Consider the following 13,467-nt stretch of genomic DNA (forward strand, 5'->3'; position numbering starts at 1 on the left):
CTGGAAAAGCGCAGGCACAGGGTGATCTGATGGCCACCTGTAAGTTTATCAGGGGTAACCACCAGGATCTGGGGGAACGTTTGTTCACCAGAGCGCCCCAAGAGATGACGAGGTCGAATGGTCATAAACTACTGCAAGACCGTTTCAGGCTGGACATAAGGAAGAATTTCCTTACTGTCCGAGCCCCCAAGGTCTGGAGCAGCCTGCCATCGGAGGTGGTTCAAGCACCTACATTGAACACCTTCAGGAGTAAATTGGATGCTTATCTTGCTGGGATCCTATGACCCCAGCTGACTTCCTGCCCTTTGGGCAGGGGGCTGGACTCGATGATCTCCCGAGGTCCCTTCCAGCCCTGATGTCTATGAAATCTAAGCACCCCAAACTATTGCGGGGTACATTGGCAAGGGTCAGAGGTGATAGGGGGCAGAGGTCTTGTGAAAGACCAACAGGGACTGGGATAAGGCTTCTCTCTTTCACGGGATCTTCAGGATTTGCCTCTTCTTTGAGACCTTGTAGGTGACTTTTCTATTCTGGGCCCTCACTCAAGACTTTCCCTGCCCTCTCCAATTGCTGGGAAATGTTTCCTCTGTGTCTTTTGACTCTTGCCTTGCCTAAGTGAGGAACGTTCTATGGAAAAATATATCTTGGTTTCATTTGCACGCTCAGATCGGTCTGCATGAGGGGAGTCCAGGAAGGCTTCAATCCTAAAGTTCAAGACACAGGATCTCTCAGGAAGGGGAACAGCCATACTTATCAATGTTTTGCTCTGCCCAAGATTTTAGAACATGTGTGTGCACAACATACCTCATCTTGCTGGTACAGCTTTTTTTAAGTTGCTTTAACAAGTTGTTTTTTTTTAATTGGTTTTAATTTTTAAACTTGATTTTCCGAGTTTCCTCGAAAAGCTGATGTAAAGCCTGAAGGGGATGCCACTTACATGTCAATACTTATTGTTTCTTTGTTTTGTTTTGGTTTTTAAAGCAACTTTGGTGAACGAGAAAATAACCATTTACAGGAAAAGTAACCCCCCCCCTATATTTTAATGTCATTAAAACCAGTAGAGGTTTTGTTTTTGGGAGGGCCGAAAAACAACATGCGACTCAATAGAATATGTCCCATAAAACTATGTCTTTTGCCCCCCACCCGTCTGTCCACAACCCAAATGTTCAAATGAAAAAATAATCTGAGCTTCTTTGCTCTTCAGCTCAAAGGGAAAGGCTCCCCCCTTGCCCAGGAGGGAGAGGCAGCCATGAGGAAGGGGTGGCGAGGGGACAGAGGAGTCTCCGTGAGTGAGGACTAGACAAGGCGAGATGCAGAAATGGCTGATGTGGCATTTTTTCACTCTTAACCTTCCTAGTCATCCCTATTTCAGCTGTTTTCCACCCTGTGGTCCATTCATCCCTCCCCCAGTGTAGGGCACAACCAGGGCATTAATGGGTGCATTCCTCAGCCCCAGGGGAGCCCTTTCCTTCCCTTCTCGAGGGTGCCGAGTTGTCTGGTGAGCTAAGTTAACATTCCCCAAGGAAATGAAGTGAGCCCTTTCCAACAGCCCTTGGTGGGCAGGGGGCTGTGACCAGGTGGTGAGTGTAGCAGGCTCTGAGAGCAGATGTCTGGTACCTAAGGGGAAGGAGCCAGCCATAGCCATAGTCGCAGCCAAGTAGGGCAGGAAGGGAGCTCCAGAGACCATGTAGATCAACCTCCTGCTTGAGCCAGGATCATCCCTATCCAAACTGTTTCCACTTCACTACCCCACACTCCCTGTTGGGCAACTAGGATCTGTCCTACAGGTGACAGGCTAAACGGGCCCCCATGACCCTCATCCTCTAACACTGCCTAACAGGATTAACGTCCCCTTGAGGCCTGGGCTGTTGAGACCCCAACCCCAGGGGCCTGTGGACGGCTGGGGCCGACTGCCAAAACTACCACCCTGGAAAGAGCTGGTCTCACAGGGAAAGGGGTTTTAATGTGAGCCCCAAATAATAAGAGGCAGAAAGTAGTCCTCTTTGATGGAAAAAAAAATAGAAGGACCACTTTTATCAACAAACTAACTAAAGGTCCAGTGAGTCCCATTTGAACCTCATCCATTCAACTCTTGGGGCCATACATGTCCCTGGTAGGGGTGGAAGGGCAATTACACTGTGAGGGGAGTCAGGAGCTCAAGATTTAGTTCTGCTGAGGTGTTTTTACAGGAGGAGGAGATGCATTCATTCAGAATTTGGTCTCAGCGTTACCACTGGGACAGCACCACAGCTATTACAATGCTGCAAATATCCATTTCTACCATGAATGACACGGCAGGGTCTGGACGAGCTAGCACAGGGGCAGAGGTGACGGCCCAGTTCAGATATTCAAAGGCGCACTGGGCTTTTGCAGACCAGTAAAGCTGGACATTTTTATGTAGTAGGGTGGTGAGAGGACTTATCTCCTGAGCAAAGTTACCAAGAAACCTGGCACAGGCTGCCAGATGTAGAATATGAACCTGGGCTCTAAATCACTACTTCCAACATCACCTTCCTCAGCAGCCTTTTGCACTTCTGGGATCTGAACCAAGGGAGAGAAATCAAAAGGGAAGATCTACTGGCTTTATCCCTCCAGGTGGAAATGCCATCATCCAATAGGAATCAGAGCCCAAAATGGCTGTGGCCACGGGTTGAAGTGGAGACCTGACCTCATCAGCAGTCCCATGTTCCCAATCACTTGCTAGAGCTGCTGTGGCCTTCATCTGGCCTGTCTCTTTGCAGCAAGTGAGGCTGGCTGCATCCCCACATGGGGCTTGATCCATATTGGCTATAGGGGCCTTGGTGGATTTAGGTGCCGCCCTGTGCTCCTATTCAGCCCTGCTCAGGACCCTGAAAACAAGCATCGATGCATCTACTTTTATAAAACTCAGCCTCCTCTTTCCATAAGACAATGTCATAAAAAACAGTGAGAACTGCCTTTGGGAAGCAAGCACTGAACTCAAGCCTTGGGAAGAAACCCCAGGTGACCCCAACTGATCTGCACCCATACTCCTCTCTTAGAAAAGGGTGGTTAGGGTTTCAGTTCCTTTGGCACATGCTCCCTCACCTACACACATTGCTGCCCAACCTGCACAACCCCTTAGAGATTCAACAAGTAATGGGGTCCTTCCAAATATCTCAAAGTCCCATTCCTTTCTTTTATCGCCACTTCCAAGACAAAACCGGCCCTCCTGTCAAAAATAATAAGGCTCACTTGAAAGTCACGAGGTTATTTTCTTAAACACTGTAATACAGGGAAAGTTAGGGAAGTTTTGTACACTGGGAAATAGCAGAGAGGACTATTATGGGGATGAATGAAAGTGTTTGCTCAATAAAGGGTTATTGACTTCTTGGAGCCCCCATAGGACAACCATGGAGCCAAATGTCCTCAGGACTAGCAGGGAAGCCTTAGTATTCAAAATGAGAGATTACAACATGATGCACTGCTCCCAGAGAATAGCCTCAGTTTCCCCACTCTTCCACAAGAGGCAGGACCTGCCACAGGCTGCACATCCTGCAGCCCTGCTACCTCATTTCACTCAAAAAAGGGACTCTGCCACCCCCTGGGCAGAGGTTCCTCCAAAAGAGCGAAGTCCTTGCTGCAAGCAGTATGTGGAAGGCCTTTGAGTGTGACCAGATCCTGCTCCTGAGGATTAGCAACAACTCCTGGATTATAGAGAATCCTCTGGAAAGTGAAGGGACTAGGAAGTCACAGAGCTAGCCACCCTGGAAAGGGCTCTGGGTCCTAGTCCGTTTCCATGTCACAACTCTGGAGGGAACACAGAGACCAAGCACAGGGAAATCATGTTCAGTTCTGGGTCTCAATTAGCAGAGACTGCCTTATAGAGAATGAAATAAGAGGATGGGGGGCAGGGAGCAGCAGGCACCTAGTGGTGCAGAGTTCTGCAGAGGCTCGAAATTAAGACCTGCCAAACTGGGCTTAGGTGGCAGCAGCAGCAGATTCTTGCAGACCCCCAGTGGGCATGAGCAGGCCTGGGAGAGGTGTTAGATGGTGGGTAGGAAAGTTGAGGTCAGGGTGAAGGGCAGGGAATGCTTCCCCAGCCATAAATGTTCTCCTTCCTGCAACTCAAGAGCTTCACATACTAGACCCTGAGACCAAGAGGCCAGACTAAGCTGGGAGGCAGCAAAGAACAGTCCCTGGATATCATTTGAAGCTAGTTGTTCTGGAGAGGGCATGCTATTGTGAAAGCACTTCTTCTATCCTTGGGTGCACTGACTGTTTTTAGGAGAATAGGGAAGGCACAGGCTCCAAGGCTGATACAAAGAGTCTCCTCAAGTTACCGCATCATCTGGTCTGGCCTCGGCCTGAGCTGTTTCCTCTTAGCCCCTCCTCCTGAGATTAAATCTTGGGGGACCAGTCTCTGGCTCCTGTGGGTTCTGCAGTGCCCTACAATGGCCAAAGGCTGGGTGAATTCCTCCTGCAGCCCATCAGCATAAGGCTGCTTGCCTGAATGCAGCTACTGGTGGGTGCCAAGCAGGTAGATGTCGACAAGCCTTTCCTACACTGCCAGCAGATTATGGATGCTCCCGGGTGTGGACACACCAGTGCTGGGCCAGGTGGGCAACTAGGGTGAAGCTCTTCCCACATAGAGCACTGATGTGGCTTCTCCCCTGTGTGCATAAGCTGGTGTCAGGCCAGGTGGGCAACCAGGGTGAAACTCTTCAAACACATAAAACACTGATGTGGCTTCTCCCCTGTGTGCATAAGCTGGTGCTGGGACAGGCTGCAGGAGCGGTTAAAGCTCTTGCCACATTTGGAGCACCGATGTGGCTTGTCCCCGTATGTATGAGCTGGTTCCGGAGCAGGTGGGAGGACTGGGTGAAGCTCTTTCTACACACAAAGCACTGATATGGCCTCTCTCCTGTATGGATGCGGTGGTGCTGGACCAGGTGGGAGGGCAGGCTGAAGAACTTCCCACACTCAGGGCACTGATATGGCTTTTCTGCTCTATGGGTGCGCTGGTGCCGGGTCAACTTGGAGGAACAGGCAAAGCTCTTCCCACACAGAGAGCACCGATGTGGCTTTTCCCCTGTGTGGTTGCGCTGATGCAGGGTCAAGTGTGAAAACAGGAAGAAGCTCTTCCCACACTCTGAGCACTGATGTGGCCTTTTCCCTGTGTGGATGCGCTGGTGATTGGCCAGGTTGTAGGACTGACTGAAGCATTTCCCACACTCAGGGCACCAATGTGGTTTTTCCCCTGTGTGGATAAGCTGGTGCCGGGCCAGGTGGGAAGGGCAAGTGAAGCTTTTCCCACATTTAAGGCACCGATGTGCATTCTTCCTTGTATGGATATAGTGATGCCGGGCCAGGCTGGAGGAGCGGCTGAAGGTCTTGCCACACTCAGGACACTGATGTGACTTCTCCCCTGTGTGGATGCAACTGTGCTTAGCCAAGCTGGAGGGCTGCCTGAACCTCTTCCCACACACAGAGCACCCATGTGGCTTCTCCTCCATGTGGATAAGCCGGTGCCGTGTCAGGTGGCAGGATTGAGTGAAGCTCTTCCCACACACAGGGCACTTATGTGGCTTCTCTCCCGTGTGGATACGCTGGTGCCGGGTCAAGTGGGAAGAGCCAGAAAAGTTCTTCCCACAATCAGAGCATTGATGTGGCTTCTTCCCTGAGTGGATGAGCTTGTGTTTGGCCAACATTGAGGACTGAGTGAAGCTCTTACCACACTCAGAGCATGGATGTGGCTTTTCCCTGGTGTGCACACACCTGTGCCTGGACAGGCTGGAGGGCTGCCTGAAGCTCTTTCCACACTTGGCACACTGGTGTGGCTGCTCCTCTTTCTGCATACACTGATGCTGGGACAGGTCTTGGCAGCAGATGAAGTTCTTCCTGCACTTGCTGCAGCAGTATGCCTTCCTCTCGAAGTGAATGAGCTGGTTCTGAGCCAGAAAGAAAGACAGGGTGAAAGACTTACTACACGACACAGAGATACTGATGCTTCTCTTTGTGCCCATGTGGGCGCTTGACCAGGTCTGACCTGCACACAAAGCTCTTCCACCATTTGGTGAAGTGGTGGGGGCACCCTCTAGAATGGATATTGTTTCATAGATTTCATAGGCATTAGGGATAGAAGGAACCTCGGAAGATCACCGAGTCCAGCCCCCAGCTAGGGTCAAAGGATCCCAGCAAGATAGAATCCAAACATTTCTTAAAAGGAGTCCAAAGTAGGTGCCTGCACCACCTCTGGAGGGAGTCTATTCCAGACCATGGGGGCTTGGATAGTAAAGACATTTTTTCTTACGTCCAGCCTAAAACGGTCTTGGAGGAGTTTGTGACCGCTGGACCTTGTATCCCTTGGGGCACACTGGTGATTGTTGTGAGCAGCCAGGGTCAAGAGGCAAAATGAAGCTCCCCCCCCCAAACACTTGGCACATATGTGGGGCTTTTTCCCCAACGTGCTTTATCTTGTTCAAAGCCAGGAATGAGGGGCAGGTAAAACTTTTCCTGTACTCAGGGCAAGGGTGGGCTCTCCCCATATGCTTCCCTCTGAAGCCCTCCCCACTAGCTTGGTTTGGATGCAGTGTCTCTCTCCAGGGGAACTTTGGCTTATGGCTCTGCAGGTCTCTCAGCTCCACAAATTCTTCCCTGCACCCAGGGCTCTTTATGGGTTCTGTCCCTTCTACGCTCTCACATCAACTGGAGATGGTACCTGGTTCACTGCTATATTCTCCTGCTTTTGGGGCCTCCCATGACTCTTGTGCCATTGCTCCTTCTCAGGTCTCAGGAAGTCCATCTCACCCAAACTCCCTGGGGAAGTGCATAGTGGCTCCAGGTTTGAGGGCCCTTCCTCAGGAGGCTGCTCCCCAGCTCTGCTCAGCAGCCAAGCACCTCCTTTGTGGAGAAGAGAAACCCTAGATTAGTGCCTGCCCTGCTGGCACAGGTCAAACACTGCGATTCCTTCTGCTGGGATGGGCTTCGGAGTAGGACTGGACCCTGGCACTTGCTTTTCCTTAAGAAAACAAGGTCTTCCTTCCAAAACCCCAAGTGCTGGGTAGGAGGAAGAGGCAGGTCCATATGCCATGTTAATGCTCCCTAGTCAGTGGATTTCAGAACCATATTCTCAGGGTTTCTGTCCCAGCTGTCAGCTCCATCACCTCAGACCCTGCTGAGAGAAAACCCCATGCAGAATGTGTGCATTAGGATAGTACCTGAATGGAAGCTGAAGATGAAACCAGAGGCATTTGCTTAAAGGAGGAATAAAGCTCTTTAAGGACTGCTATATCATACAGCATGGGTTGGTCTAGGGGGAAATGATGCCCCACAGAGCCACTGAATGAAGCCCAAGACCATAATTAAACACTTTCTGGATTCCGGATCAATCTTACCAGGAGAAACCAGGGAGAGCTCAGCCTCTCTCTTGTCCAATAATAATAGCTACATAGAACTTCTGCCAACCATGCTGACTTCCATGGGGAGCTACCAAACACATGCCCTGGGACAGGGTTTTATAGGGATAAGGCTACCTTGGACTGGGGAATCAACTCATATGTAGCTGAGTGAAAACTGAAAATTTAAAATCATGGTACCCCAAGGAAACCAAGTCTGTGCCTAAAAATCAAGACACCAACTCAATTGTCCCCTAACAGCTTTAATTAGGGGTAGAAGAAAGGAACAATTGCTTGTCTCCACAGATTTCATAGACACTAGGGCTCGAAGGGACCTCGGAAAATCATCGAGTTCAGCCCCCTACCCAAAGGGCAGGAAGTCAGCTGGGGTCATAGGATCCCAGCAAGATAAGCATCCAATTTGCTCCTGAAGGTGTTCAGAGTAGGTGCTTGAACCATCTCCGATGGCAGGCTGTTCCACACCTTGGGGGCTCGGACAATGAAGAAATTCTTCCTTATGTCCAGCCTGAAATGGTCTTGCAGTAGTTTATGACCATTCGACCTCGTCATCTCTTGGGGCGCTCTGGTGAACAAACTTCCCCCAGATCCTGGTGGTTACCCCTGATAAACTTACAGGTGGCCATCAGATCACCCTGTGCCTGCGCTTTTCCAGGCTAAAGAGTCCCATGGCTCTCAGCCTGCTGTCGTAAGGTCTGTTTTCCTGACCTCTGATCATGCGTGTGGCTCTCCTCTGGACTCTCTCAAGCTTCTCCACATCCTTCTTGAATTGCAGGGCTCAAAACTGGACGCAGTACTCCAGCTGCGGCCTCACCAAGGCCGAGTACAGCGGGAGAATAACTTTGACTTTTGGGCAATGGGAACACCACCTGCCTGGATACATTGCAGCATAAGCTATTTGCGGTCAACACCTGGGAATGGCAGCACAGGGCATGCCTGCAGTTTCCAGGCCCCCTGTCCATGAGCATGGAGCATTTCTGAGACAGCAGTTGGGTGGAGGGGACAGGCACAACTCACCTGACAGCAGGTCCTCCAACCTTGAGATTTCCCCACAGTCCTCTTCATCACCGACCCAGAGTTCTACCTGTCCTTGCTGGATGCGGCAGATTAAGTCAGGTGTGGGGCCTCGATATCCTGTGAAGACCAATAGTTAGAGCGTTCATAATGATACTGGGATGCAGAATGACCAACCAGGATGTGTGGAATGGATCCAGGGAAAACAAGGATTCTATTAGGGCCTTGAAGGAAAAAGGGAAAATAGACATTTAGGATTAAAGAGAAGGCACTGCAGGGAGAAGCCTTTAACAGATTATGGTCCTTGCCACCCAGGTAGTGAAGGGATAGTCACAGGACACAAAACACCAACCACTCTGAGGTATTAAAAGGGTATGAAACTAAGAGTCACCAGAGATAGGGATGGAGATGTAGTTATCTGTGATGTACTAGAAGCAAAAACATAAATCTTTTTCTGTTTTCAAGGTAGGAAAACTAAGAGACATTTGACATGCTTATGGTTAGGTAACATTCATCTTATCATGGCAAAAGGAGTGGAAATGAGTTTATTCTCAGTGAAGGTTTCAAGTGAGGACTCACGACAGTTAACCAAATCCATGAGGGCTGACAATTAAACTTTATTCTGGGAGACAGAGAAATTCATCAACAGGGCACAACTAAAGCAACCATCCCAACCAATCATACTAGAAAGGAAGATGAGTACACAGGTTGGTAAACACCATAGGGTTTAAAACAAAGTTCATGGGAGTAATGGACAGAGAGAAAAGGAGACATTTTACAGTATGTGAAAGCCCATAATGTAGAATGGATCTATTTAGTCTTTGTTGAACTAGAAAAAGCATTTGAGCACTTCCCCAAGGAAGTGTCTGTGGGGGGAAATGGAAGGAAAACAAAGCACCAGAAAACCAAACTGACGTAGTAAAAATCAAGTACCTTAAACCTCCACACAAGCCAGAACAAGCCCCTGTATTAGAGATTCTCTGAAAGTGAAGGCTGGTTTTCACGAGGCCCTGTACCTCACCCACTTCTTTTTAAATACAGTGATGGCATTTGACAAGCAGATGGATTTTAGGAAGACAAGAAAACTTCTGAGAACAGCAGAGTGAGTTTGAGCAAAGGTCTCAAAGTAAATACAGCAAAGATGGAGTCTATGGTCTGTGGAAATGAAGATGTGAGGAAGGAATGTGGACAGAGTCTTCCAGAGACTCCTTATTAGAAGCACCTAGGTTCCATCATGCGTCCCTATGTCACTGGAGAAGTTGAGAAAATGCAACTTCCATGTGTTATAGCACCAGAAGCTGATAGGACTTCCATTGACTTCTGCTGGGTCTGAACTGAGCATGCTCAGACTATTAAACATGCTCAGACAAGACATGAGGCAAAAAGACGGAAGAAAATCAGAATACTTCCCCAAGGAATAGCTGTTAGTGATTTAAAAAAAAAAAACAACACACACACACTGAACTGGAAATTATATGAACAGGCTGAGAAGGAAAAGGGAATTCATTTTGGTAAGAAACTACTGAATATGGAAGCATCAAGAGTTACACAAACGGGAGAGACTCAAGTGAAGATGGCTGGATCAAATGAAGGAGGATATATCAATATGAAACATAAGAGAGATCCGATTACAGAAAGCAGTGGGGAGGAAGCGGGTTTAAACCACCAGCCAAGAGTTCATGAGGAGGAGACTGCTGAAAACTAGAAGGCAAACTTCAGAGTTCACAGCTCCAGGGAGAAGCAAGAAACAGAACTTTACCCAGGTTAACAAGGGCTTGGTAATTCTTCAGCATCTGGTCCCGGTAAAGCACCTTGTCTGCATCTTCCAGCAGCTCCCACTCCTTCCGTGTGAAATACAAAGCCACGTGCTCAAAGACCTCCTGGAGCTGCAGGCACAAGTGTTACACCATCAGTATCTCCTGTTCCAGCTGCCTCCAGCCCCCACAGCCCTTTCTGGAATTACTCTATAACTATGTGCAAGCTTCGCCATGACAGGTAGGGATGTAAAACTGTCCATTATTCAGCTGATGTGATGTGGGTGCAGCTGTGGACATAAGAGTTCATGAGTCTGCCTTAGCTCAGCTCCTCGTGTTTTATTTGCTCAGTCCGCGGAGGCAGACCAAGCAGCACTTTCAGAGGTAAAGAGCTCTGGCCCCATGGACTCTGACCATGCCTTGCCATGCCAGCACCCCTGGCTACCTGCACTGGGAAGGGAGCTCCAGCTAATACCAGCTTGGGGTGTTTGCAGCCACCAGGGGCTTGTCACTCTTCAGGTCTCTCCACTCCCCAAATAATTTCAGCACCCCTGCCTCTTCCTGGCTCTGCCACAGCTGTACTCCCACCTGTAGTTGGAGCTGGTGCCCTGCTCACCTTCATGCTCTCCTTGTGCTTTGAAGGCCTTCCCTGCTCTTTCTGCACTTGGTCTGGCTCAGGTGTCATGGGACCCTTATCCCCCAGTCTCTCCAAGGAAGTCCTCTGCATCTCCAGGTTTACAGACCCTTCCTTAGGAGACTGCTGATCAGCTCTACTCAGGGTCCCTACTCCTGCTGGGTGGGGAAGATAATTGACAGGTTAGCCCTCGTGCTGCCAGCACCCTGCTATTCTTCTGGACTGGAGTCTAGGGCTCCTATTACTTTAATGGAGAAACTACAGCTACGAGCCCAGCTCAACAGAGCTAGCTGCAAGAGAGAAGGCAACACAGAAACGCTGCTGCCAAGGCAGTCAGCTGGCCATTAAAGCAAAGGGCCACATATGCAGCCAGTCAAGGCAACACCCAACCAGGGGGAAGGGCTTAGGGAGCATATAAACCAAAGCAGGGCAGGTTAGAGAGCTTGAGCCAGGGAGGGTAGTCTGGCTCTGGAGGAACACAAACAAGCTCCAGGATAGGAGGAGCTCCTGGCTTCTTGTGCTGCGCTGGGGAATGGAAGTAGCCTATTGCTGACTTGTGGGGGTATGGCTCACGGTAAAGGGAACCTTTGCCATGCAACCAAGGAACTGACGTTTGGGTTCAGACCAGGTATGGAGGTTGTGTTATAACCCAGGAATAAACCCTCTGGTTATAATTTATTCTAGTGGACTGGGCTAGGTCTATTGTAGGTGGAGGAGATGACAGCAGTGCCCAGGAGGGGCCAAGCTAAGGGCTGGAGCCCAGAAGCCAGGTCTACCACAATGGGCCTGGGCTAGAAGGGGCAGAGGCCAGGAAGACCAAAGCCCCAGCAAGCTAGAGAGACTGAACAGCAACATCTGTGAGGCACAAGCATAGCGACAGGGGAGGTCCGAGACCATGAATTTAGCCCTTAAGGCAATTAGTTGCTCTGGGACCTGTGAACAACCTTCCTTTTTTCAAGTTAAGTACTTACATCAAGGTGAGGCAGGAAGGAAGGAGGGGATGGTACCCAGAGAGCCAGGGAAACAGGAGCTGTGTGGCTAGCAGGGATGTCATGGCCATCCCTGTGACCTGGCACTTGCTACATCAGCCACCTAGTTATGAATACTGCAGCCCTCATAGGTAGGGGCAGACACTTGAGCCTGTCCCCCTGCATGCAGGATAGCTACTCAGGCACCCTAGCTTGCATCTATACCTTACCTGCCTCCTGGTTGGACAGAGGGTCCTCTTTGGGGACACAAGGTGACTTGTGCTGAGGCCCTGGAGTTTTCCTCTGTCCCGTCTCCTCCAGAGGCATGTCTCTAAGATGGGCCTTCAGCTGCTCCAGCCAGGAATCAACAGGTTCCTGTAATACTCTAGCAGGCTGCATCTTGTCTGAGGACACCTCCTTGACCTTCACATTCACTGTGACCTGCAGACAAGATAAATACGTCACTGGGGAGCTGGGAGGAAATATCCCCCAGACACAAAGAGCTGGAGACAACAGCATTGATGGTCAGGGTTAAATGAATACTTTAACTTGGAGCTTCTCATCCTCCGCCTGCCCCAGCTGAAACCTTTTGGCCAGAGTCACTGTGCCAGCGCAGGTCTTGACGCTGCCCCCCCCCCCCAACTCTCAGCTCTGCATCTCCTGGGGCAGGATGGCCAGAAACTGCTCCAGCACCACCAGCTCCAGCATCTGCTCCTCGCTGCAGCACCGGGCTCCTGCCAGCACTGGCAGAGCTCCTGCAAGCAGGTACAAGCCTCTCGCAGCACCTTGCTATTTTACTTGCTGTTGTACCCACCGTCTCAGGGGTGCCCTGCCAGTCCCAGCTTGGCGACAAGAAGGACTTTTCCTGCCCCCTCAGTTCCTACCTTCACTCCTCCAAGGTCCTGCTCCTCCACCTTCATCTCCAGCTGCACCAGGCTAGGAAAGGACAGTGCACAGCTGCCACGGGCTCCAGCTCAGCAGCCAGTTTCTCCACCACGAGAGGCCTCGCCCCAGCCCAGGGGCTTGCTCTCCCCTCCACTTGTGCCGGCGCCTAGCCCAGGAGATGGCCGGCTGTGGACGTCTGTGGGAAACAACACAGCACAGGTTTTATCACGTGACAGCAGACCCAGGACCCGAGCCCTAAGGTCCGGCAACACCCCCCAACTGCCAACCACTCAGAGCGGTCTCAGGGTCGTCCTCGCTTCCCCCTCCTGCCCTGACACCGGCTGTGGGGACCAGGCTGGCTCCGAAGACACCCAACCCCGCGGCGTCCCTGCGCTCCCCAGCCTCGCACCTGCCCCGCCTCGCCAGGCTTTGCCGCACAGCGCAGCCCCCACCGCATCCGCCCCCAACCACAACCGAGCTCCGCCCCCCGCTTCCGACTTTCCGCAGGGCGCGCCGGGAGTTGTAGTTCGGCGACGGGCGGCACTTCCGGCAGGGCGGCGGGAGAGGGGAACGGTGGCCAAGGAGGGACACGATGACTCACGCGGTGGCGAACGAGCGGCTACGGGGGGGAGGAGCTGAAATGCGGAATACGGGGCGGGACCTCAGGCTTTGGGGCGGGGCTTACAGGTGGGGGCGGAGCCTAGGACCATTGTGGTGGAGGGGCTCAGGGGGGCAATCCCTAGGGTCAGGCAGTTGCCAGGGCAGGGGGGATCTTGGGGAGGGGGGGCAATCCCTGGGTGGGAGAGGGGCTGGGGGCAGGTACCAGGGCAGGAGAAGGG

The 13,467-nt window shown here is 51.2% G+C and overlaps 1 protein-coding gene across 1 annotated transcript; it reads right to left on the reverse strand.

Annotated features, from left to right (window-relative positions):
* Positions 1 to 865: 865 nt before the first annotated feature.
* Positions 866 to 13,106, reverse strand: LOC149852765 (uncharacterized). Its single transcript, XM_090029737.1, is given in 9 exon segments — positions 866 to 4,796; positions 4,799 to 5,909; positions 6,680 to 6,861; positions 8,391 to 8,507; positions 10,147 to 10,273; positions 10,758 to 10,933; positions 11,974 to 12,184; positions 12,628 to 12,824; positions 13,038 to 13,106. Coding segments are annotated over 8 exon segments (2,106 nt in total). The 5' UTR covers positions 12,664 to 12,824; positions 13,038 to 13,106; the 3' UTR covers positions 866 to 4,650.
* Positions 13,107 to 13,467: the final 361 nt, after the last annotated feature.

This window comes from Crocodylus siamensis, chromosome 15 (assembly GCF_052110815.1).
Source record: "Crocodylus siamensis isolate JL-2025a chromosome 15, ASM5211081v1, whole genome shotgun sequence".
Classification (NCBI taxonomy): domain Eukaryota; kingdom Metazoa; phylum Chordata; order Crocodylia; family Crocodylidae; genus Crocodylus; species Crocodylus siamensis.